The sequence below is a fragment of the Anomaloglossus baeobatrachus genome, chromosome 3 (genome assembly GCF_048569485.1).
Source record: "Anomaloglossus baeobatrachus isolate aAnoBae1 chromosome 3, aAnoBae1.hap1, whole genome shotgun sequence".
Classification (NCBI taxonomy): Eukaryota; Metazoa; Chordata; class Amphibia; order Anura; family Aromobatidae; genus Anomaloglossus; species Anomaloglossus baeobatrachus.
The window spans coordinates 362,703,259-362,729,070 of NC_134355.1; the positions used below are offsets into that span (position 1 = coordinate 362,703,259).

At 44.6% G+C, this 25,812-nt stretch overlaps 1 protein-coding gene across 1 annotated transcript; it reads right to left on the reverse strand.

Annotated features, from left to right (window-relative positions):
* Positions 1-1,931: 1,931 nt before the first annotated feature.
* On the reverse strand, positions 1,932-25,812 carry PNRC1 (proline rich nuclear receptor coactivator 1). The gene is made up of 2 exons (XM_075338410.1): positions 25,345-25,812; positions 1,932-3,028 (listed from the first exon to the last, which is right to left on the reverse strand). Exons 1-2 carry the CDS (start codon positions 25,582-25,584, stop codon positions 2,576-2,578), a joined length of 693 nt encoding a protein of 230 aa, XP_075194525.1. The 5' UTR covers positions 25,585-25,812; the 3' UTR covers positions 1,932-2,575.

The following is a 25,812-nucleotide window of genomic DNA, read 5'->3' on the forward strand; positions in this document are numbered from 1 at the left end:
ACCTTGGCACAGCCGCGCACACAGCTTAAAAATAAAAAAAAAATAAAAACTCACCTTCTAGCACCTGCTCCACCGCGTGGCCACAAGATGCCGACGCCGCCTACTGTTGCTCCTCCGTCTCCTAGGCAACAGGCCTATAGCCCAGGAGAGGAGGCATGTCAGAGCGAGGAGAAATGTCTCCTCTGTTAAAAACCACTTTGAACTGCCGGCGCGATCACATCGGCAGTTCAAAGTGGCTGATTGTGGCGACAGCGCGCGTACCAGCACAAAGGGCTCTGCGTGCCTAGTGTGCCATAGGTTCAACATCACTGTCCTATAGGGATAGGAGGTCTTACGTACATTGTGCTTCAGCCATAGGCTGAGAGGTGCTTCCGGGTTTGTGCACGCTGGCCAAGATCAGGGAGCTGCTCTCCTGGGAGACCTGTGTGATGTGCACAGGACCCCCAAGCCAGCAGGAGGGACATGATGTCACGGGAGGGATTGTAGGTAACCGGGATAAGGGCTACTGGACTGACCCTCAGGCTAGGGGACCCTAGCTATCCCTGATCCCAGAATTACCTCTGAAGGTGAGGAAATCTGGGCCGCTACGCTGGCTCCGCTCCTAACTAACCAGCCATGATCTAGTACCCCCTCTCGCACCACTCAAGGAGGGAGGGGGGGGTGGGGGGGAACCGGATCAGAGCAGTAACCCCACAGAAAATAAACCAAAACTCAGTCACAGAGCACTCAAACACAAAATGGTAAAAAGGGGAAAAAAACAAAGCAGTAAGGAAAAATACCAAAGGGCAGCAGCTCCAGAACAACAAGCAAACAGCAACACTTGTACCAGCAGTTGCCGAGCGACTCCCTCTCTCCATGGCAGGCCTTGGTAGAATGAATCTTTCAACTGCAAGGAGAAGTGGCTGATGGGGCTTTTTGAGGAAAACAGGAGAAGCCACAAAAGGCTGCAGCTGAGCTCCAACTTAGCAACTTGCAGCAAGGGAAAACTGACATTAACCCTTGCAGCGCCAACAGAAAGCAAAGTACATTTAATATTAGTCTCCAGAGTAGGGAGAAAGCTCAAATAGTAGAACCGTCATAAATCTCTCGAGGCCGAGAGGTAAACGTAACATATTAGCAGATGCCACCAGTAAGCGGCTAGGAGGGCGAGTGCGCTGGTGTCCCTGTCAGGAGGAGGAAGCAGGACAGTGCGGGGATGCAGGCAACAGCGGTAGAAAAGTCTTTACGAACCATATACTCAACTAGTTACTCACGTCACTTTGTGTAGTCCTTTTGTATGTCCCATTCTATGTGTTACATCTGTTATACCCATATATCAGACAACTCTATTCAACATTATTTTACTCCAATGAAGCCACATTAGATTGGTGATATAGATCGGCTAATTCTTTCCTCTTAGATTAGTTTTTTAGGTCACTCCGTATTGCGTTAGATACCTTTTTATTGATTCTTATTTTTGGTATGTGTACTTTTTAGAACGAGCTTCATTGATAAATGTATTCTAACAAATACACCTAACACCTTATAAAAAATAAAAAAAAAAAATATTTTTCTCATGCAATATTGCTTCTGTTCAATTTGAGAATCTTTGTTTTTATTTGGTGTATTTTTTCCTGGTAAGCTTCTATTTTGAGTTTGTCCTTTTGCTCCACGATTTGGGACATGTACTTGCCAACATTTGTGTACTTTTAAATTTGTGGATTTATACCTCATTTTTATAGAGATTGCAATAAAGATATTCTATTCATTAGAATATTCACTCTGCTAATATATGCACCTTTCTTCCTTTCGGTTTGTTAATACTGTAGCTATGCATGTTTGACTGGCATTCTAAAGTTTATTTATTTAGGTTGTGCCCACCATTACTTATTAGTGTAAAACTCTTTACGGGACATCATCCATTCATACTAACAACCATCACATCAAAGACATAGGGGGGGGCCAAATTATTTTATTTAATTTAACAATATCCAATTTATGTGGAAGGATCCAATAATTATAGACTCCAAATTGGAAATATATCGGATTCCCAGTGTTAATTTGTGCAGTGCTTTACAAATGTGACAGAAGTGCAATAATTTTTGAGATACTGTTTTACCAGACAGTAGTACTTTTTCCAACTGCTGAATTAGATAAAACAGCTACAATTACGATGGACCAAAAAGTGCTTTCCATTTCATTTAAGGGACCAAGTGCTAGAAATTTGGGTAATTAAGAGTCAATAGGGATTCATAAAATGGAAGTCCTCGGTGTTGTCATTTGACTGCAGTGAAACCTTGTCACCTTACGTATAAAACACTTAGGTTTCTTTAGTCAGGTCAAAATACATACCTTTATAACAAAACTAAAAATTTACTTGGAGTATAAACGAGGCTATACACATATTACACTGTGTACACTATTTACACAACCATACAAAATATAATACTACAGTTCTGTACAGAAATGTAAAATGTAAGGTCCATTTAAGTTCCTGCACAAAAAAAGCTCCAAACTTGGAAAAATGCTGGACATCGCGATTGAATCTGTAGTAAAACGTTCATTAAAAGAGGGCGTCAAGCACAACTCTGGACGATTACAGCTGGACTTTCAATAGGGCTTTCAGATGAGATGTCATTAACTCCTTACATTGGTCGGAACATTGACCATTTATCCCCATCCAGTGACTTGGAGGCTTTGGGAGCACACTTGGGGATGGTGGATCACTAAACTTTGCTCCTGCATAATTGATCTCTTTTTCATTTTCATCCTGGATATACCCTTCTTTTTTGATTTTGATATTCTGGATATTTTCAGCATTTGTTAATGGTTTCTTTTCAGCTTTCTGAACAGACCTATTTGTGAGCTCAGAGTCAGTATGAAGCCTTTCAGCCTTTTTTGGGGAATTGCTCTTTAAAGACTGAATGTTACATTTATTTTTCTGCTTGTGGAGCGTACGTTGCTCACATCGATGTGCTGCTGGACTGTGGGAGGTATTTTTTTCGGATTTAACAATCTTCTTGTCACTCTTCACTCTGGTTTTTAACACCTGTTCATAAAGGAAACAAAAAAAAATAAATAAAGTTTACACTGGATATGTTAAGGTGAAATTAACAAAAGTAACAATTACTATGTGCCCACAGGAGCTCGCACCTGCGGATATTTCTGCAGGTTTCCCGCAGCAGCTCCCCAGAACCCGCAGCTATACATAGCTGCGGGATTCCAGCGAAATATCGTCGGAAAACCTGCGGACATTCATGCGACTTCCCTGCGGAAGTCCCGGCCTCTATCTCCATAGTGGATAGGCCTGATTTCCGCAGGTATAATTGACATGCAGTTAAGTGCGGCTGCGGAACATCCGCAGCATTGATACAGCACTCCCCATGTCCCATAGGATAACATGGGGAGTGTCTGTACTTGCTAAACCCTGTGGATTTATCTAGAAAATCCAGATAAATTCGCAGGTTTTCCGCAGGTACAGAGTCCCGTGGGCACATAGCCTTATAGAGGCTTATTTTAGCAGGAAATTTTTGTGCCAAAGCCAGAAATGGATGCTGTCGTAAGAAGCAGTTGCAATTTCTCATTATTTTTAAATCCACTTTGGGTTAAAAAAAAAATTAAACTCCCACAATATTAGTTTTAGCAAAAACTAAAACCACTTTATATAAAGTATTTCATTCTAAAAAACCTTTGCATTATTTTTGTGCCATCGGGAAGCCTGTGAGAAAACGCACAAAATAAATTACAATACCTAAAGCATAGAGTATAAGAAAAAAAAAAAAAAAGGGGGAATACCTAAGAATCTTAAACACCTTCCTAAAAAAACACAAACATGCCATTTGTACAGCATTTACCATTTGCCTGTTAAATTGTGGACAACATCAGACCAAATTTTCTTGCTGCAAAACAAATGGCAGTAAAAATCGCCAGGAATCCACCATTAACAACTAAACACCAGACAAAACCTTCAAGTTAGAGCCTTTGTGCTACCAATGATGTGGAAGCCCCTAATATGTCCAGTAACAGATGACGGACCTGGGTGAACACTTGTTTTTTTTTTGTGGGTCAAGTTGAATGCTATTGATGAGAATTTGGCGTACAGAACATTTTGGATCAGTTCACATTTATCCTGTGCTCTATGCTGAGCATACGGAGAAAAAGCTGTGGAAAAACAAGCGCATAGGGTCTTACCCCAATATGTGAGGGGTGGGGGTGGGGGAGTGAAACTACTCACCAGATGTAGTTGTGAGAAGCCACAACTACTGTAATCGCATGTATCACACAATCCAAGGCTGCAGCCACCAAACCGGTAGATAACAGAGAGCACAAGAGAGTGGTGTTTTAATGCCGCGCCAATAGATCACTTCAGATGATGTTCAGACCAGTGTTACTTTATTGTTTTCCAGGTCAACGCGTTTCTGGGGCATCTGCCCCCTTCATCAGGACCACCAAAGAAACAGATAACATCCAATCTCGCTCGATTGGATGTTATCTGTTTCTTTGGTGGTCCTGATGAAGGGGGCAGATGCCCCAGAAACGCGTTGACCTGGAAAACAATAAAGTAACACTGGTCTGAACATCATCTGAAGTGATCTATTGGCGCGGCATTAAAACACCACTCTCTTGTGCTCTCTGTTATCTATGCTGAGCATACACATTAGGTCTTCCATCTACAGCTCCGAAATAAGTGATTCAAGTGAAACCCTCAACGGATCCATTAATGAGACGGCAGAATTACTCCGGACCCTGTCCTCTGTTCAGCAGTGTCCTTTTCAAAAAGGTGCAAAAAACTGTTGTTGACCGTAATTTGTTAGCGCCAAGAGAGGTCTGACATAGCCAGACCACAGGCCAGACAGGAATTCAAAGTGCCTCACTACAGTAAATTTTCCGTTGGGAATTTTGTCTGACACTTTATTGGTACTCGCAAAAGTGTGGTCAACGACAGATTTGTGAAGCTTTTGAAAAGAAAGAATCTCCAGTGTAAGTGCTCAGCGTAGTGCGCAGGATAAATGTGAGCTGAACCATACTGTGGTCTTTGGGAAGTAGAATAAACAAATCAGCAGCAGTTGCAGAATTGGTTTTATTTCTTTATTTTTTTTTAAGCTGTTCACTTTGTGGTATAAGTGATCAGATGTTTGCTGTTTTTTCCTCCCCCTCAAATCAGTATAATTACAGCGATACCAAATTTACTGTATATAGCGGTTTTTGTTTTTTAAGGTTTGGCTACTATCACATGAAAACTTGTTTGTTTTTTTTTTTTTACAAAATTACAAAATAAAAAGGGTTTTTTCCCCATCATCAAATTCTAAAAGGTTTTAGTCATTTTATTTTTCTACCAACAGACATCGGAGTTTTTATTGGTACGATTTTGGGCCACATTATTTTTTTGATCGCTTTCTAGTCTGCTTTTTGTAAGGCACAATCAAGAAAAAACAGCAATTCAGGATTTTTTTTTTCACTCTGTTCACGTGTCGTAAAAGCGATAAGACAGCTTGATCACTAGGACCTACCTGTACATCCATTTGCTTGAACGAACAGAAAAATAAGATGTACCGATTTGTCCAATGTCGGGAAGGAGTTAATGGGGAAAATAAGTAGATTTGAACTTTTAATTTTTTTAAAAACCTTTTTCCAACTTTTTATACTGTAATTATCAGGCCCCTTAAGGGACTTGAAGCTGCAATAATCAGATCGTTTGTACTATACACAGCAATACTATTGTATTGCTGTGTATAGTACTATGTATATAATACTATTGTATTGCTGTGTATAGTACTATGTATATAATACTATTGTATTGCTCTGTATAGTGAAATTCACGGTCTCCGATAAACTCCAGCCACAGGCTGACTTTCACAGTAGTTCTTTCATAACAGCCACAGGAAGTGTTCAGCAGACCCTGGCTGCAATAGCAAGCCATTGGTGCCCCATGATCGCATCACAGTGAACCAATGGACGCATGGAATGATGCGCCCCCTGCCAGTGCACAATAAATTCCGCCGTCAAAACAAGCAAAGCATCAAAAACACATAAGTGTGAACATAACCTAAGCAGCAAGTTCATGAAATTTAAAAACTCATTCACTTTGCTGGTATTGTATAATGCTGCAATTCTTTTTCTGTAAGTGAGCCCTTAACCCCTTCACGACCATGGACGGATATTTCCGTCATGGAGCGTGTCCAGTTAAGCCCCGCCCCCTGCGGGCAGGCGGCGTGGATCAGCACACATATCAGCTGTTTTCAACAGCTGACATGTGTGCCTGCATGTTACGAGTGGAATCACATTCCACCTGTAACATTAACCCCTTAGATCTCGCTGCCAAAGTCTGGCAGCGAAATCTATATGCGCGCGGCCATGTTTTTTACTTACCGCCGTCCCCACCGGAAGTCACGTGAGTGATCATGTGACGTTCGGTGGTTACCATCGTAGCACAGGGTCATGTGATGACGCCTGCAGCTACGAAGTTTCACTTTCGTTTTTCCTCGGCTGGGAGCAGAGGGAAAAAGAAAGTGACTATTTCTGCTGTTTACAGCTGTATAGCTGTGATCAGCAGATAGCGATCAGATTGCTGATTGCTATAGCCCCCTAGGGGGACTAGTAAAATAAAATAAAAAAAAAGTTTTAAAAAAACAAAAACAAAAAAAAAAAAAAAAAAACCTAAAAAAGTTCAAATCACACCCCTTTCCCCCCATTGAAAATTAAAGGGTTAAAAAAAATAAATAATTATACACATATTTGGTATCGCTGCGTTCAGAAATGCCCAATCAAAATATAAAATCAATCTGATTGGTAAACGGCGTAGTAGCAAAAAAATTCCAAACGCCAAAATTACGTTTTTTGCTCGCCGCAAGTTTTACGCAAAATGCGATAACAGGCGATCAAAATGTAGCATTTGCGCAAAAATGCTACCATTAGAAACATCAGCTCGAGACGCAAAAAATAAGCTGTCACTGAGCCATAGATCCCAAAAAATGAGAACTCTACGGGTTTCGGAAAATGGCGCAAAACGTACGCCACTTTTATTGAACAAGCTTGTGAATTTTTTTTTAACCCCTTAGATACAAGTAAACCTATACATGTTTGGTGTCTACAAACTCGCACCGACCTCAGGCATCATACCCACACATCAGTTTTACCATATAGTGAACACCGTGAATAAAACATCCCAAAAACTATTGTGCCATCACACTTTTTTTGCAATTTTTCCACACTTGGAATTTTTTTGCTGCTTTCCAGTACACCATATGGTAAAACTTATGGTTTCATTTAAGAGTACAACTTGTCCTGCAAAAAACAAGCCCTCATATGGCAAGATTGACAGAAAAATAAAAAAGTTACGGCTCTCGGAAGAAGGGGAGCAAAAAACAAAAACGCAAAAACGGAAAGTGCCCCGGGGCTGAAGGGGTTAAACCTCAGCAATGCAATCAGTAAGGGTATATGTGCATACTTTTTTTTTTCAGGTGAAGAAGAGCTGCTAAAGCTCTTCATACCAAGCACAGCAATATCTACACGAATATGCTGTTAACATAATCTCTTTGCACCTTTAAGGGTTCGGATATCCTAAAGAAGTTAGAGCGACATGCTCCTTCTCTAGGCAGCTTGTGTTAGTAAGTCACCCCCTCTGTATACTTTAAGTATAGCATAAAAGATGCTGATGGTGGAGCAATAGCAACAAAAAACAGCCAGGGATAATGACTACTGGTGTTTTCCTGAAGTGGCTTCACCTTGAAAAACCATGTGGATACACTGTCGTAAAAAAGACACTATGTGCACATACCCTAATAAAGTTTTTGTGTCAATTAGCTGTAGGATTGTCTCCCATATGTGATAAGCAGCTAACGAGATGCCCTGTCCACTATACAAGCCTGACTTGCTATTAAAAGGGAAATATATATTGATAGGCGAACCCAAACTATAAAGTTCCAGGTCTGTACCAGATATCTAGTGTCCAGGCACAGACCCTGAACAAGGACTTCTCAAAGAAATCCATGTGACTGTTCAGGTTATACTTACCGACCTTTCCCATGACTGTAACACTACTTCCGGATCCGCTCATTACCTCTCATACATATTTGCTGCTTCCCCCGCCCACTGTCAGTCACGGCGTCTGTGATTGGTTGCAGTCAGACTGCGCCCTCCACACTGTGCGACAGCATCTGTGATTGGTTGAAATCACACATGCTGTCTGCATCTCTATAGTGGTTTAAAAATAAATAAGTTGGCGTATGTGCCCCTCACATTGTGATACCCGGTAATGAGCTGGTATTCTCAGGCTTGGAAGGCCCATGGTTATTGGGCCCCCAGCCTAAAAATAGTAGCATGCAGCCGCCCAGAATTGTCACATCCACTAGATGTGACAATCTTGGCATTTTACCTAGCTCAACTTGATTGCCCTGATGAGGTGGCAATCAGAGTAATATAAGGAGTTCATGACAGCTCACAGCTGCTACTAAGCCCTAGATTAGTAATGGCAAGGGTCTATGAGACCCCCTATTACTAATCCTGTAAGTGAAAAGGAAAAAAAAAAAAAAAAAACCCAAACACCGAAAATTCCTTTATTTGAAATAAAATTTAAAAACACCCTTTTTCTCCAAATTATTTACTCCACAAAAGAACAGGTCCAAGGTAATCCACACAAGGGCCCACAACAATCCCGGCTCTGCTACTTACTGGAGTCGCAGGACGCGGGCACATTACAGAACATGACAACCCACTGCGGCTTCAGTCAGACATTGACTGAGCCGAAGCCATGAGAAGTCACTGAGATTATCTGCACTCACAGCTGGAGGTTCCCACAGTACCCCACCTGTGACGGCAGGTAAACTCACCTCAGGTGAACCGAGTTCAATCAGACCTGCATCTCCTGCCAGAAAATAGTGTTTGTTTTTGACAAGAGATGCAGATTTGGCGCTGAAATTTAGACAACAAATTCCTGCACCAAATCTGAACTTTCTGGCAAAAAAAAAAAAAAACCCAAACGCTTCAAAACATATGAGACCTAATAATAAAATATACACGTATTCAAAGCATGGACAGGCAAAGACCTAGTCCATGCTATCATGTATTTGACGCATGCACTCTGTTGTCCGGGTCAGGATTCCCTTCTTTACTTCTGGGGTGAGCTGGTGCATTTACTTGAATACCTTATTGAAAGCAATATGTCGGTTACTGTCCACGTGACCACCATCAGCAGGTAACAATTTGAGTAATTTGAACAGGTATATAAAACAAATTATATGCCCTCTCATACTGCACTTAGCCCCTAATGAAGCCACACACTAAATGGTGACACCTATTGGATCTGCATAATTTTTCCCGAACTGCATGCTTTATCCTTCTATTCCAATATGTGTTCTCTTATATGATCAGCTGTGCTGGTAGTTTGGTGTTAACCTCCTTAGGACATTGGACTTCCTGGGTACTTCACAATTGTCAGTGCGGTCCCGACCATAGATGTAGCGAGTACGTCATGGAGATTGTGGGGGATTAAGGCGCTGTACCCCTGCAATCGCTGCCAGGTCTGTGGCTTATCTTGTAACAGTATTTAAAAAGGAAAAATCTTCAAAAAATAATAATGAAAAAAACCTTCAAAGAAATATGGAAATGTAAAAAAAAAACCCTCTACACATGTCCATCAAAAGGTTAAATATAAATAAAAACAGTACCGCTGAAAACGTCATCTTGTTCTGCAAAAAAATAACCAAGCCACTATACAGCTGTCAAACAAAAAAACAAAAAAAAAAAACTAACTCAGAATACCGCAATGCAAACTTTTTTTTTTTAATAAACTAGTTTTTACTGCGTAAAAGCGGCAAAATAATGAACAACCCCCCCAACTGTAAAATGTGGTAGCACTGTAATCATACTGACCTTAAGAATAAAGCTGTCCTATCACTTTTATATGAATAGCGTAAAAAAAAAAATAAATAAATCCCGAATTGCTGTTACTTCACACTTCTGCCTCACAAGCTGAATAGAAAGCGATCAAAATATATTACCTGGTCCAAAATGGTACTAACACAAACTCCAACTCATCACACAAAAGCAAGCCCTCACATGATCCTGTCAGCAGAAAAATAACAGACTTCAAAATTCAGTGCAAAAAACATTATTTTATAAAAAAGCGCTTTTAGTGCGACAGTAGTCAAATATAAAAGACTATATAAATTTGGCATCGCTGTACCTGAGGAATAAAAGGCGCCTAATTATTTATATTGCACTGTAAACAACGTAAAAAATAAATAAAGCCAATTCTTCAACTGCTGTTGATTTGTTAATTTTGCCTCCCACAGATCACAGTACAGCACTGCTCAAATTTATCGTGAGCTCTACGCTGATCACTTACATCAGGGATTACATGTAAATCTCTGAAAGACATGATTTAGACAAAATTCCCAACTAAAAATTCACTAATGAGGCAGAGGGACTCACTTTGACCTAGTGTCTGGCATGTAGTGCAGCAGTGTCCATCTTTTTAGGCGTGTACAAAAGCGGGACAATAGTTTTGTTCAGCTTTGAAAAGACAAACACAGCTGAACAGAGGCCAAACAGAGTCTGGAGTAACTCTGCTGCCTCAGTGAATGGATCTGTTGGGGTGTTTCACCTAAATCATGTATTTCGGAGACGTAGATGGAAATCCTGATGCAAGTGCAATTGTTAATGGGAATATAGGGTGCGTCCACGTTACCGGTAACACAAAGGCTCTGGAAAAACCCTATAGCTAAACCCCCCCACCCAAAAGAAAAAAAATGAAAAAAACCCAAAAAACAAAAATACAATGTGCCTGCACCACAGTTAGCATCCACTTGTTTGGCAAAGTTGTAGTGAGGAGAGTGCGCTTCATTTATGGGGTGCAGGTATCCAGAAGCACAAGCTGGGTACAATGTTCGGGCACAAGTGCTTATTTGCAATCTTCAATTCTGCAATATTCAATGCATTTGACTCAATGTCAATGCATGTTCTCCAGAGACTAAATCGTCAATACACCAGTAGATGAATTCCCAGAGGGGCGTAACTTCCAAAATGTGGTCACTTGAGGGAGTTTGTGGTGTTCTGGCACTTAAGGCCTCTTGCAAAGGGAGTCTGCCAACTATTTTAGGAATCTCTGTGCTTCAAAAGTCAAATGGCGCTCCTTCCCTCCTGACCCCTGCCATGTGGCCAAACAGTGCTGAGGAGTCGGAGTCGTGGAGTCGGTGTTGGTATAAAAGGGACTGACTCCGACTCCTAAAATATATAATAAATTAGGTACAGTAGTTCAATGCAGAATGTGCTGAATATATTTTCATAGGTATTTGGGAAAGTTATTAAATAACCTATAAATGGCTGTTCTATTCCTGATCTAAGTAAGGCTACATTCACACACAGCGTTTTTGCTGCGTTTTTGAGTATACGGTTTTCAGCTGCAAAAGCAGATCAGCTTTTCAAAAAACCGCATCACATGAAAAGGTTTTTGAACTCATAAATAATGCTTTCAATAGCAAAAGCAGATTAAAAAACCCCACAAAAACTGACATGCTCATTCTTTGTGAGGATGTTTTTGAGCCCAAAAACGGATCTTCACAAAACTATGTGTCTGAATGTCATATCTTGAAACCCACTAACTTTGCTGGGATGCCCAGAGTCACTGCATTTCACTGCAAAAAAAAACGGATCCGCAAAAACACTATGTGTGAATGTATGTAGCCTGAGGATCTAGGCTTTTTCTTAGGCTGGTTTCACACTACGTTTATTTAACATCCGTCCATAACGTTTTTTTAGCGGAAAAACGGATCCAGTGCAAATGCGTTTTCACTTCAATGCATTTGCAATGGACTCGCGTCCACCTGCGGTCGCATGCGTTAGACACAGGATCCGTACTTTTGCGTTATTTTAACATGTTTCAAAAACGCTACTTGTAGCGTTTTTTACCTTTGTCAAAATAACGCATCTCACAGGATCCTTCACATTGCGCCGCGAGCTGCAATGCATTTCAATGAGCGCTGGATCCTGCCTAGCAGAATGCGTTGAGTTGCGTTGTAACAGGATCCTGCTTTTGTACTGAGCATGCCCAGAAAGTACTGAGCATGCCCAGAACCAGTCTCGCGTGATCTGTCTCTCTCTCCTCCTCCCTCCCTCACCCTCTCTATCTCTGTCTTTCCCCCTTCCTCTCCTCCCTCTCTCTCCCACCTGAGAGCTGCGGACACTCGTAACCAAGGTAAATATCGGGTAACCACTAATCTTAGTTACCCGATGTTTACGTTGGTAACGTGTGCAGGCAGCCCTGCTCCTAGCAGCTGCAGACACTCGTAACCAAGATAAATATCGGGTATCCAAGCCCGATGTTTACCTTGGTTACGAGCGTCTGCAGCTGTCAGAAGCCGGCTCCCAGTCTGGCACGTTTAGTTCCCCTCACTCCCGATCACATGACTCCAATGCCCGCCCCTAAACATCCAGTGACAGGATCCTGCAAAGTAAGACATGCGTTTGCATGCGTTTTTTGCTGTAAAAGCAGGATCCGCTTTTGCAGCAAAAAAACATTCAGGACGCATGTTAAATAAACGTAGTGTGAAAGCAGCCTTAGCTGAGATAAGTCTGTGTGCACCAGTGAAGCTCCTCCTCTACAGGCAAGGGTAAAAAGTAAACACTCAGAAAGAAGGAAGGTCTGCACTCATCTCAGAATTGCTACAGTGAACAGGATAACAATATTATGGTAATTACTTCTTAAAGCATACACTGTATGCAGAATTATTAGGTAAATGAGTATTTTGAGCACATGATACTTTTTATACATGTTGTCCTACTCCAAGCTGTATAGGCTTGAGAGGCAACTACCAATTAAGTAAATCAGGTGATGTGCATCTCTGTAATGAGGAGGTGTGTGGTGTAATGACATCAACACCCTATATAAGGGGTGCTTAATTATTAAGCAACTTCCTTTCCTTTGGCAAAAAGGGTCAGAAGAGAGATTTGACAGGCTCTGAGAAGTCCAACATTGTGAGAAGTCTTGCAGACGGATGCAGCAGACTTGAAATTGCCAAACATTTGAAGCGTGATCACCGAACAGTCAAGCATTTCATGGCAAATAGCCAACAGGGTCACAAGAAGCGTGTTGGGAAAAAAAAAGGCGCAAAATAACTGCCCATGTATTGAGGAAAATCAAGCGTGAAGCTGCCAAGATGCCATTTGCCCCCAGTTTAGCCATATTTCAGAGCTGCAACATTACTGGAGTATCAAAAAGCACAAGGTGTGCCATACTCAGGAACATGGCCAAGGTAAGGAAGGCTGAAAAATGACCACCTTTGAACAAGAAACATAAGATAAGACGTCAAGACTAGGACAAGAAATATCTTAAGACTGATTTTTCAAAGATTTTATGGACTGATGAAATGAGACTCTTGATGGGCCACATAGATTGGCCAGAGACTGGATCAGTAAAGGGCAGAGAGCTCCCTTTGACTCAGACGCCAGCAAGGTGGAGGCAGGGTACTGGTATGGGCTGGCATCATCAAAGATAAACTTGTGGGACCTTTTCGGGTTGAGGATGGAGTGAAGCTCAACTCCCAGACCTACTTGCCAGTTTCTGGAAGACAACTTCTTCAAGAAGTATTACAGAAAGAAGTCGGTATCGTTCAAGAAAAATATGATTTTCATGCAGGTGAATGCTCCATCACATGCATCCAACTACTCCACAGCTTGGCTGGCCAGTAAAGGTCTAAAAGATGAAAAATAATGACATGGCCCCCTCGTTCACCTGATCTGAACCCCATAGAGAACCTGTGGTCCCTCATAAAATGTGAGATCTGAGGAACGAGCAGGCACTCAGATTATGGAACGGAACTCAAGTATGCAGAACCATGGGACCTGACGTCCATTTTACACTCCCCAATGTCTAAGGTTGAAGGTCATATAAGAAACTCGGTTATATTTCGAGACACCATGTTGGCCTGGAGATTGGTTAGACGGAAATTGGGACTCTCCTGGAAGGTATCAAAATACCTAAATCCTTGGGCGTCACCAAACTTTCCCCAGGGGAGAGAGAATAAATTATTCCTCAAATGGAAAGAGAGAGGCATTAGGAGTCTGATAGATGTCATGAATGTGGAAGAGAGAAGATGGATGACAGGTCGGGAGGTGCTTGATAAGTACAATCTCAACGGCTCCCACATTATGCAGTACGAACAATTGAAACATGGAGTACTGAAAGAGCTTGGTGAGATTGGAAGGGAATTGAACAAGAGCATGATTGATGAGCTCATGGGATGTAGCGTAACAAATATAAATGTTTCCCGAATATACCAAACATTTAGAGGTGTGCTAATATCCAGGGAAGATAGTCGAACACTTCTAGCATGGGAAAAACAACTGAAAGGACAGGAAGTAGTGGAGGTCATACTGAAAGGATGGGTTCAGATGAGGAAACAAGTCACTAACGAGAGCTGGAGGGACACCCAATTTAGGATATTACACAGGGCTGTTTTGGGCTTCAACATCCCGGGCAGGGAGGCACGGTGTCCTAAGTGCCACAAAGAAAAAACAGACATGCTGCACGGTTTGTGGGAATGCAGTCCAATAAAGAGGTTTTGGAACCAAGTCAGAGCGTTAGTTCAAACAACATGGAAAATTTCCTGCAAACTAGAACTAATGGTGTGGATCTTCCACTTTTTGGAGGGTGGAGTTAGAGGGGGATTGAACGCTCGGGACAAAAAAACATTTGTAATCATACATGACATAGCCATGATAGCTAAAAGATGCATCCTAAGGCACTGGATACAGGAGGAGGCCCCAGCCATAGGGGAAGTCATCAGTGAACTGCACAACCTTTTGAGGCTGGAGAAATTAGAAGCAGAAAGGGACAAGGATAATTTGACAACCAAGTTTTTTAGGAGGTGGAAAACTTTTATAGAAGTTCATTACAAACAGGAGGACATAAGCCATTTAGTGGCACCCTTCAGACATACGGAGTGGTACCTCATAAATGAAATCCAGGATAGTCTGGGAAAGCTGAGGACTAATTAGCAGGGACCCAGGTGAGGGACAAAGGCGAGACAACATGACGTCATCAAGACATGACATTGGCACTAGAACTATTAGAGAATGGCACAGGGGTTCAGGGGTTTGTTTCATTTATGTTATGTTTGGATTTTTTAACTCTGATTCATTATCTGTCAATGCAATCTGAAGCGGGATTGGAGATAGAGAGGGGATTCTACCCCTTCCAATGATACTTATCGACAGCTGCAATCTTGTCTTTTGTAAATCATACTACTTTTGATACGATATTGAAATAAGTTTGTAAAATCAATAAAAATTGTTTTGAAAAAAAAAAAAAAATGTGAGATCTACAGTGAGGTAAAACAGTACACCTCTCGGAACAGTGTCTGGCAGGCTGTGGTGGTTGCTGCACGCAATGTTGATCGTAAACAGATCAAGCAACTGACAGAATCTATGGATGGTAGTCTGTTGAGTGTCATCATATAGAAAGGTGGCTATATTGGTCACTAATTTTTTTGGGTTGTTTTTGCATGTCAGAAATGTTTATTTCTAAATTTTATGCAGTTATATTGGTTTACCTGGTGAAAATAAGCAAGTGAGATGGGAATAGATTTGTTTTTTATTAAGATGCCTAATAATTCTGCACAGTAATAGTTACATGCACAAACAGATATCTTCCTAAGATAGCCAAATCTAAAAAAAAAAAAAACAAACAAAAAACACTTCAACTTCCAAAAATATTAAGCTTTGATATTTATGAGTCTTTTTGGTTGATTGAGAACAAAGTTGTTGATCAATAATAAAAAAAAAAATCCTCTAAAAAAGAGAATTTTGTTACTTACCGTAAATTCTTCTTCTTATAGTTCCGTATTGGGAGACCCAGACCATGGGTGTTTAGCTTCTGCCTCCGGAGGACACACAAAGTACTACACTTAAAAGTGTAGCTCCTCCCTCTGAGCTTATACACCCCCTGGTAGCCAGTCCTAGCCAGTTTAGTGCAAAAGCTGAAGGAGAATAGCCACCCACAAGTAGAACCGAGTAAGAACCGGAACAACCGGAGACTCTGTCCACGACAACAGCCGGTGATAACACACGGAACAAGAAAATTGCCAACAGGCAACAGGGAGGGAGGTGGGTCTCCCAATACGGAACTATAAGAAAAAGAATTTACGGTAAGTAACAAAATTCTCTTTTTCTTTATCGTTCCTTTGGGAGACCCAGACCATGGGACGTTCCAAAGCTGTCCCTGGGTGGGAATAAACAGAAAAAACTAAGAAGTAGGCGGAGCCTAACTTCACAAGTGGGCGACAGCCGCCTGAAGGATGCGTCTGCCCAAGCTCGCATCTGCCGAAGCATGAGCATGCACTTGGTAGTGCTTCGAAAAGGTATGCAGGCTAGTCCAAGTGGCAGCCTGACAGACTTGTTGAGCCGTAGCCTGGTGCCTAAAAGCCCAAGAGGCACCGACAGCTCTGGTCGAGTGTGCTTTGATCCCCGGCGGGGGAGGCACCTGAGTACTCTGGTAGGCGTCCGAAATGGTCAATCTAATCCAACGGGCCAAGGTCGGCTTAGAAGCAGAGAGACCCTTGCGCCGATCTGTGCTTAGCACAAAAAGAGAGGTGCACCGCCTAAGCGCAGCGGTGCGAGACACATAGATCCGGAGAGCACGCACCAGATCTAGAGTATGCAGCGCTTTCTCAAAGCGATGAACAGGGGCCGGACAGAAGGAAGGCAAGGAAATATCCTGGTTAAGGTGGAAGGGAGAGACCACCTTAGGAAGAAAGTCCGGGGTCGGACGGAAAACTACCTTGTCTTGGTGAAAAAACAAAAAAGGTGACTCTGAGGAGAGCGCAGCCAAATCAGAGACTCTCCTGAGAGAAGTTATGGCAACTAGAAAGGCCACCTTTTGAGAAAGACGATACAAAGAAACCTCCCTAAGGGGCTCGAAAGGGGGTTTCTGCAATACAGTGAGGACCAAGTTAAGGTCCCAGGGATCCAAGGGCCGCCGATAAGGCGGAATGATGTGAGACGCACCTTGCATGAAGGTGCGGACCTGAGCCAGCCGGGCGAGACGCCGCTGGAACAGCACTGATAGAGCTGAGACTTGTCCCTTGAGAGAGTTGAGGGACAGTCCTAGCTGCAGACCGGACTGTAAAAAAGACAGAAGGGTCGGCAAGGAGAATGGCCGGAAGAGCGACACCAGGACAGGAAAATTTTCCAAGTCCTGTGATAGATCTTGACGGAGGAAGACTTACGGGCCCGAGTCATAGTGGAGATGACTTCAGGAGGAATACCAGAAGCCGTCAAAATCCAGGACTCAAGAGCCACGCCGTCAATTTGAGTGCCGCAGAATTCGGGCGGAAAAAAACGGACCTTGCGAGAGCAGGTCTGGACGGTCCGGAAGATGCCACGGCATCTCCACGGACAGTTGGAGCAGGTCCGGATACCAAGCTTGCCTGGGCCAGTCCGGTGCAATGAGGATGACTCGACGGCCCTCCATTCTGATCTTGCGCAGGACTCTGGGCAAGAGAGCTAGAGGGGGAAACACGTAGGACAGACGAAACTGGAACCAGTCTTGAACCAGAGCGTCCGCGGCGCAGGCCTGAGGATCGTGGGAGCGTAAACCGGAACCTTGTTGTTGTGACGGGATGCCATTAGGTCCACGTCCGGAGTGCCCCACTTGCGGCAGATTGACTGAAACACTGCCGGGTGCAGGGATCACTCGCCACCGTCCACGGATTGACGGCCGAGATAATCTGCCTCCCAGTTTTCTACGCCAGGGATGTGGACTGCGGATATGGTGGACTTGGAGTCCTCCGCCCATTGAAGAATGCGTTGGACCTCCAACATTGCCAGGCGGCTGCGTGTCCCGCCTTGGTGATTGATGTAGGCAACCGCTGCCGCGTTGTCTGACTGGACTCGAATGTGCCTGCCCGCCAACAGGTGGTGAAAGGCTAGGAGAGCTAGAAGCACAGCTCTGGTTTCCAGCACATTGATTGAAAGGGCTGACTCGGACGGAGTCCAAGTGCCCTGTGCTCTGTGGTGGAGATGTACCGCTCCCCAGCCGGATAGGCTGGCATCCGTGGTGAGAATCACCCAGGACGGAGTCAGGAAGGAGCGCCCTTGGGACAGGGAGAGGGGTCGAAGCCACCACTGAAGAGAGCTCCTGGTCCGTGGCGACAGAGCCACTAACCTCTGTAAGGAGGAAGGCCGCTTGTCCCAACAGCGGAGAAATGTCCAGCTGCAGAGGACGCAGATGGAACTGGGCAAAGGGAACCGCCTCCATGGAGGCCACCATTTGACCCAGCACCTGCATCAGACGCCTGAGGGTATAACGGCGGGGCCTCAGGAGAGAGCGCACCGCCAACCGGAGTGACAGCTGTTTGTCTAAGGGCAACTTCACAAGTGCCGGCAGAGTCTCGAACTGCATCCCTAGGTACGTGAGACTCTGGGTCGGAGTCAGAGTGGATTTGGGAAGATTGACAATCCACCCGAATTGGGCTAGGGTGGCGAGAGTGAGCGAAACACTCCGCTGACAGTCTGCGCTGGATGTACCCTTGACCAGAAGGTCATCCAGATAAGGAAGCACTGCTAACCCCTGGAGGTGCAGGACCGCAATCACTGCCGCCATGACCTTGGTGAATACCCGAGGGGCCGTGGCTAACCCGAAGGGGAGAGCCACGAATTGGAAATGATCTTCTCCTATCGCAAAACGTAACCAACGCTGATGTGACACTGCGATTGGCACATGTAGATAGGCATCTCTGATGTCGATGGACGCCAGGATCTCCCCTTGGGTCATAGAGGCAATGACTGATCGCAGAGACTCCATGCGAAAATGCCGCACCCGGACATGCTTGTTGAGAAGCTTGAGATCCAGGATGGGCCGGAAGGTACCGTCCTTTTTTTGGAATTAGGAAGAGATTTGAGTAAAAACCTCTGAACCGTTCCTGAGCGGGAACTGGGACAATCACTCAGTTTGCCTGCAAGGACGCCACGGCCTGCGAGAAGGCGGCGGCCTTGGAGCAGGGGGGAGTTGAGAGAAAAAATCTGTTTGGAGGGCTGGAAGAGAATTCTATCCTGTAGCCGTGAGATATGAGGTCTCTCACCCACTGATCGGAGACTTGCTTTAACCAAGCGTCGCCAAAGTGGGAGAGCCTGCCACCGACTAAGGACGTGGCTGGAGCGGGCCGAGAGTCATGAGGAAGCTGCCTTAGTGGCAGAACCTCCTGCGGTCTTCTGTGGACGCGCTTTTGGGCGCCAGTTGGATTTATGATCCTTGGCTGAGTTAGCGGACGAGGCGGAAGGCTTAGAGGATGACCAGTTGGAGGAACGAAAGGAACGAAACCTCGATTGATTCCTACCCTGGGCGGGTTTCCTGGTCTTGGTTTGTGGCATGGAAGTACTCTTCCCGCCAGTAGCTTCTTTAATGATTTCATCCAGCTGTTCACCAAACAGCCGTGAACCAGCAAAAGGGAGCCCAGCAGGAAACTTCGTGAAAGAAGCATCTGCCTTCCACTCTCGAAGCCACAAACTCCTGCGGATAACAAGAGAATTAGCTGAAGCCACCGCAGTGCGGTGAGCAGCCTCTAACATGGCAGACATGGCATAGGATGAAAAAGCTGAAGCCTGAGCAGTTAAGGTAACCATCTCCGGCATAGATTCCTTGGTGAGGGAATGCATCTCCTCTAGAGAAGCAGAGATGGCTTTGAGAGCCCACACTGCTGCAAAAGTCGGGGAAAACGCGGCCCCCGCAGCTTCATACACAGATTTGTCCAGAAGGTCAATCTGACGGTCAGTTGAATCCTTAAGTGAGGTGCCGTCAGCCACCAACACAACGGTCCGGGCTGATAGCCTAGACACCGGAGGGTCTACCTTTGGGGAGTGAGACCACTCCTTGACCACCTCAGGTGGCAATGGAAACCGGTCATCAGAACCACGCTTTGGAAAGCGTTTGTCAGGGCAGGCCCTGGGTTTGGTCACAGCGGTCTGAAAACTGGAGTGGTTAAAGAACACACTCTTCACTCTCTTATGCGAGGTAAACTGTTTTTCTGCCAAAGAGAGTTGCTCCTCTGACACTGGCGGATTGAGATCCAGCACAGAATTAATAGAAGCAATCAATCAGTGAGGGCATCCTCCTCATCTTGAGAGTCAGCTCTTGAGGCAGAGCCGTGGGATGGGGAGGGGGAGGAAACCCTGCGCCTTCTCTTAGAAGGACGGGGTCTGGGATCAGATGATGAATCCTCTGTGAGCTCCGATGGACGGAGGTCAGAGGATAGGAGTCCTCTGTCAAGAGTATTAGAGGCACCCTGTGAGGGGGGCTGATGCATATTCATCAAAGTCCTGGACAAAAGTCCCATGGACTCAGCAAATGACTGGGATATGGACCTAGAGAAGGACTCTACCCGGGCCGAGGGTTCAATCACAGGTGCAGCAGCAGCCTGAGAGACCACTGGGGGTGAGACTCCAGGCTGTGGCACCGCCAAGTTAGAGCAGACATCACAATGTGGATAGGTGCTCGGCTCAGGCAGCAGGAGCTTACATGCAGTGCATGCAGAATAAAGCTTTGGAGCCTTGCTCCTTGTGTGAGACATGCTGCTGGAGTGGGGGCTTTGCAGAGAATGAACCCCAGGGAGAATATACAGAGGTCCACAACCGGAGACCGGCTGTGGCTTACCAGACCGCTGAGCGCGGTGTTGTATGCCCTCCAGATCCCGAAACCCGGTCCCCCAGTCGCAGCACCTCAGCAGAGATGCAGAATGCAGGATGTCCCAGAGCAGAGTGAACTCTGCCTGAGAAGAGGGTGTTCCTATAAAAGAGCGGGAACTGGAGGGCTATAGAGACCTGCAGGGAAGGAGGGACGCCCCAGCAGTGGGGAGTGTCCCTCCCCTGTGTAGAACGGCCGCCGGGAGGAGCCGAACCTGTCCCTCTGCATGAGTGACATGCGAGGGCAGGAAAATGAAACTAGGCCTCCGGCGAAGCCAGGGCCTAAATTTAAGCGGCGAGGCCGACAAGCAGGCACCATCGGCGCGGTTCTCAGGCAAAAGCTAGAGAACCCACCGGAAAAGTTAAAACAATCACATACAGCATACTCTCCCCTTACAATAAACCGGGACCCCCAACATAAACGTCTCAGGTACTTAGCTGCTGAGACGCAGGGCCATGTCCCTGGGGATGAGTGCTCCGGTCCAACAGAATCCTCAAGGGGCTGTGGATGGAGACCGGACTCCTGCCAGGCATGGAGACCGTGCTGGCTCCCACTTCAAGCCAGAGCCCAGAAGGGATGGTGAAGGAGCGCGGCATGTAAGGCTGCAGCCTTGTAAATCAACCTTAACAACACCGCCGACACAGTGGGGTGAGAAGGGACATGCCGGGAGTCCAGACATGGACCCGCTTTTCTTCAAACTCTTTCCAAAAGTCAAACAAATCAGATGAGAATGCATGTGTGGATGTATGCCTCCTGACACAAAGCAATAAACTGGCTAGGACTGGCTACCAGGGGGTGTATAAGCTCAGAGGGAGGAGCTACACTTAAGTGTAGTACTTTGTGTGTCCTCCGGAGGCAGAAGCTAAACACCCATGGTCTGGGTCTCCCAAAGGAACGATAAAGAAATACAACTTGCCTAATAAGTCTGCACATAGTGTAAACTTTCAATGAACAGTATACTGTACAGGCATCCAGCATTCTCTCTGTATGCTGGATGCCTGTTTGTTTTTTCTTTGAGCTCATGTACTTTTGGGAGGATAGCTTCTATACAATATATATACAATATGTAGGGAAAATACAGCAACAGGATTGATGAGGACTTATTGTGTCATAAAAATGATTAAATGTCTGATGTTCACATTGTTAAATTTTTCACTTAAATATAAGCAATATATGTGGGAGTCGGAGTCGTGGAGTCGGTACAAGGGAAATTGAGGAGTCAGAGTCGCAGGTTGGCTTACCGACTCCACAGCCCTGTGTAGAGTCACATGTGGAGTATTACCACGTTTACCACGTTCAGGGGAAATTGCTGTTCTGGCACCTCAAGGGCTCTGCCAATGTGACATGTCACCCGCAAACCATTCCAACTAATACTGAACTCAAATATGTTGTTCCTTCCCTTTACTTTGTACTGTGCCTCAAAAGCAGTTTTAGGCTATGTGCGCACGTCGCGTTTTTTCATGCGTTTCCGCAGCATTTTGAACTGCAGCGTTTCAATGCCAAAAAGCTTGCGTTTTGTTTTTTAAGCAAAGTCTATGGCAATTTAGCAAAATTCGCCCACACGATGCTTTTTTAAATGCAGCGTTTTGAATGACAACATTTTGTCAAAATTTCTGCGTTTATAAAAGCAGCATGTCAATTCTTTTTTGCGTTTTGGCAGCGTTTTGCTAACATTGAAGTCAATGACAGTTTTGAAAACGCATCCAAAATCAAAATCCTAGCGTTTTACATGCATTTTTGATGCTAAACGCATGCTTTGTCAAAATTAAAGCATGCTTGTTTGGCATTAGTGACGTCAAGAGGTTTCCTTTTGACCTCACAACCAGCCAGACTTAAAATAAAGAGTCAAACAATAAGTTAATTTTATTTTTAACATAAATATTAAATCTCAATAATAATTTTAGGAAAATTATCATTATAGTGTATGATTTAAAGCATGACTTTTTGTTCCACTTTTTTCCTAGTGTTTGAATGTTCAAACTTTATTTAGTAGTGTCTTTATATTGAAAACACATCCCATTTTAAGCACTGAAAACGCAAGAAAAACGCAAGAAAAACGTATGTGTATTTCCTGCGTTTGTGGTCAAAACTAAATTTGACAAAGACATATTCTGCCAGAGGATGCGTTCATTTCTGCAAGGTACAGAACGCAACGTGCACACACAGCCTTAGACTACATATGAGGGTATTGAAGTACACAGGAAAAATTGCACAACAAATTGTATGGTCCATTATCTCCTGTTACCCTCGTAAATTTGAAAAATGGAGTAAAAGCTACATGCTTGTGGTTAAAAATTTATTTTTTCAGTTTCATGGCTCAATGTTATAAAATTCTGTGAAGCACCCGGGAGTTCAAGCAGTTCACCATACATAGACAAAAATACCTTGAAGGGTCTATTTTCTAAAATGGGGTCACTTGTGGGGGAATGCTACTGTTTAGGCACCTCGGTGGCTTTTCCATTGTGACATGGCACCCGCAAACCATTTCAACTAAATTTGAACTCATATGGCGCTACTTTCCTTCTTCAATTTGACTCAAAAGTAGTTTTTTATCATATAGGGGGTATTCGTGTACTCAAGAGAAATTGGTGTAATTTCTCCTGTTACCCTAGTGAAAATGAAAAATTTGGGGCTGAAACAATTTTGTGTTAAAAAAAATATTTTATTTTTATTTTCATGGCTCAACTTAATAATAAATAATATTCTGTTAAGGTGAACCTGTCAGGTGCAATATGCCCCCAGAACTACAAGCAGTTCTGGGGGCATATTTCTGATCCGTGCCTAACAGTCCCTGTATCTAGTAGCATAGATAAAGAGATCTTTAGAAAAAATATTTCTAAAGATCCTTTATGATATGCTAATGAGTTCAAGGACTAGTCGCAAGGGCATTAGTTCCTGCGCTCATTCTGCTCTCTTAGCATGTTAACACGCCCTCAGGGGCATGCTAACATGCTATTCAATGCCCATTTCTCAGGATCATCACCGATTATGCGCGTACCTGTGTCAGTTTTCACCGCCTCAGCACGCCAGGCTTAGGGTCAGTGCGTAAGATCAGAAGTCTCGGCACTTCCGGTCACGCACACTAGACCTCTCTGAAGCAGATATGCGCACAACTGGCTTCATTGTGCGGATAACCGGAAGTTCTGAAGTGGTGACAACGGACATAGGTACATGTGTTACCGCTCAGCAATGGCCATTGAATAGCATGTTAGCATGCTCCTGAGGGGGCAATACCGGTGTGGGGAATACAATGTAAACATGCACTCCTAATAATAAAATGTCTGAATAAAAAGTAACCTTACCCAATATAAATGAAGGTATAGAGAAGAGCACATGGACCAGCGTTTGAAGCCTGACAGCTGTTTCGTGGGCGGACTGTCTGCTTCTTCTCAGAGGAGAACACATGTACGCACGGTGACGCTGCATTGAATAGCATGTTAGTACAGCCCTGTGGACGTACTAACATGATTAGAGGGCAGACTAGTCAGGGGATATAACGCCCTAGAAACTAGTCCCTGTCTTCATTAGCATAATCTAAAATATTTAGAAATACTTTTTACTATAGATCTCTTTATCTATGCTAGTGTATACAGGGACGGTTAGACAGGGATTAGCAATATGCACCCAGAACTGCTCATGGTTCTGGGTGCATATTGCACCTTACAGGGTCCCTTTAATAAAAAAAAGTTTGGTAATTAGTGATGAGTGAGCGTGCTTTGCACTACTTGTTACTCGATAGAGCATCAGGATGCTCGAGGAGCGCGGCCAAGTATCGTAGGTGCTTTCATATTTCATAAGTGAAACGACTACAATGCACAGGCTTGCTTCACAGCATGATGTGTGCAGGCAAACGAGGGTTAGCCATTCAGTTTCTAAATGGCTCTCACTGGGTGTAAAGCAACATTCTCAGAAGTAGTGTGACAAAAAAACAAAACAAAAAACCAACATAACCACAATCTCCCTCCTGCCAGAATTGCTCTGTTTATGCCTGGCTGTATGTGGACGGAGACCCGAACAGGCCAATCACCGACTTTCCATAATGCTCGTTTCTCGCGTCGAGCTCGCCCGAGCGTCTGACCAACTCAAAATCAAGGAATAAACATTTTATTTCTCACCCATCACTGGTAATAAAGTTACATGCGTCCTATAATGCTCCCCCTTTCAAATACCTAATCCTACAAAAAAAATAATTGTTGAGCCATGAAGATGACAAATATAAAAGAATGGTGGTTCCTGGATGACATAATGACAAACAAATGGGGGCGTCCAAACAGTATTATCCAGTCTCTGAAGAAAAGTCTGGGGGTGGTCATGTGACCACATGTATGTGACTTGCCTAATTAAGGTCATGTGACCAGTAGACTGGTTCTCTTCTACTGAGAAGCTGGGTCAGCCTAGCCACTGGGCCTCAGCTATAGGAATGACATACATGTGGTCACATGACCACCCATCCGCACAAGGCTTCAGGGGAGTCTATGTCTATGCCACTGCAGACCTTTCTCCTGAGACTGGACAACCCCTTTAAGGGCAATGTAGTACTGCCACACAATGCCTGAGATAGCCCAGAGTTGGCCATTGTTTCATGGAGTTTCATTAAGTGCAGCTCCGATGCTGTCACCTCCCAGCACGGTCTGTCCTGCTGACGCCCTGGGAAGCCGGTGCCCGGGTGCCTGCCCTCTCCACATACACACCTCTCTCCGCAGCTGCCGGTACTGCGCCGCTCGGGCGGGCTGCGGCTCCCGGGGGCCCGGGCTGGGGCTTCTGGCTGCATTCTCTCCTGCGCCTCTCTGCAGCGGGTTGTGATGATGGAGTCGGGTAGGGAAAGGGGTCGATCTGACTTTATTCTTCCTTCTCTTCCTGCGGCCGCAGCTCCTCGCTCTGCTCACACTGCTCCCCCGCCGCCGGCCGCCGCCTCCTTGGGGCTCGGACATGACCGCTCCTGTAACAGTGCGCACAGGACTGTGTCTGTACTGTCACCTTCCAGCTGTTGACGACCTGCCCGCGTCCAGCTTGCTCCCTACACTGACCGCTGTCCTCCGTAGAGAAGTATGGGCTCTGAGGTCGTCACACAAGATGTCTCCTCAGTTGTGTTTTTGTTTCAGGCACCGCCTCTGCGCGCTCCCGCCACCTCCTGAGGCGCCTTCCCGCTCGCTGTGAGG

Coding starts and splice junctions, on each gene's coding strand:
- PNRC1 (XM_075338410.1), bottom strand. CDS start 25,584: ATGTCCGAGCCCCAAGGAGGCGGCGGCCGGCGGCGGGGGAGCAGTGTG. Junction 3,029..25,344: donor ACCGGCAGCTGCGGAGAGAG/GTGTGTATGTGG, acceptor CTTTATGAACAG/GTGTTAAAAACCAGAGTGAA.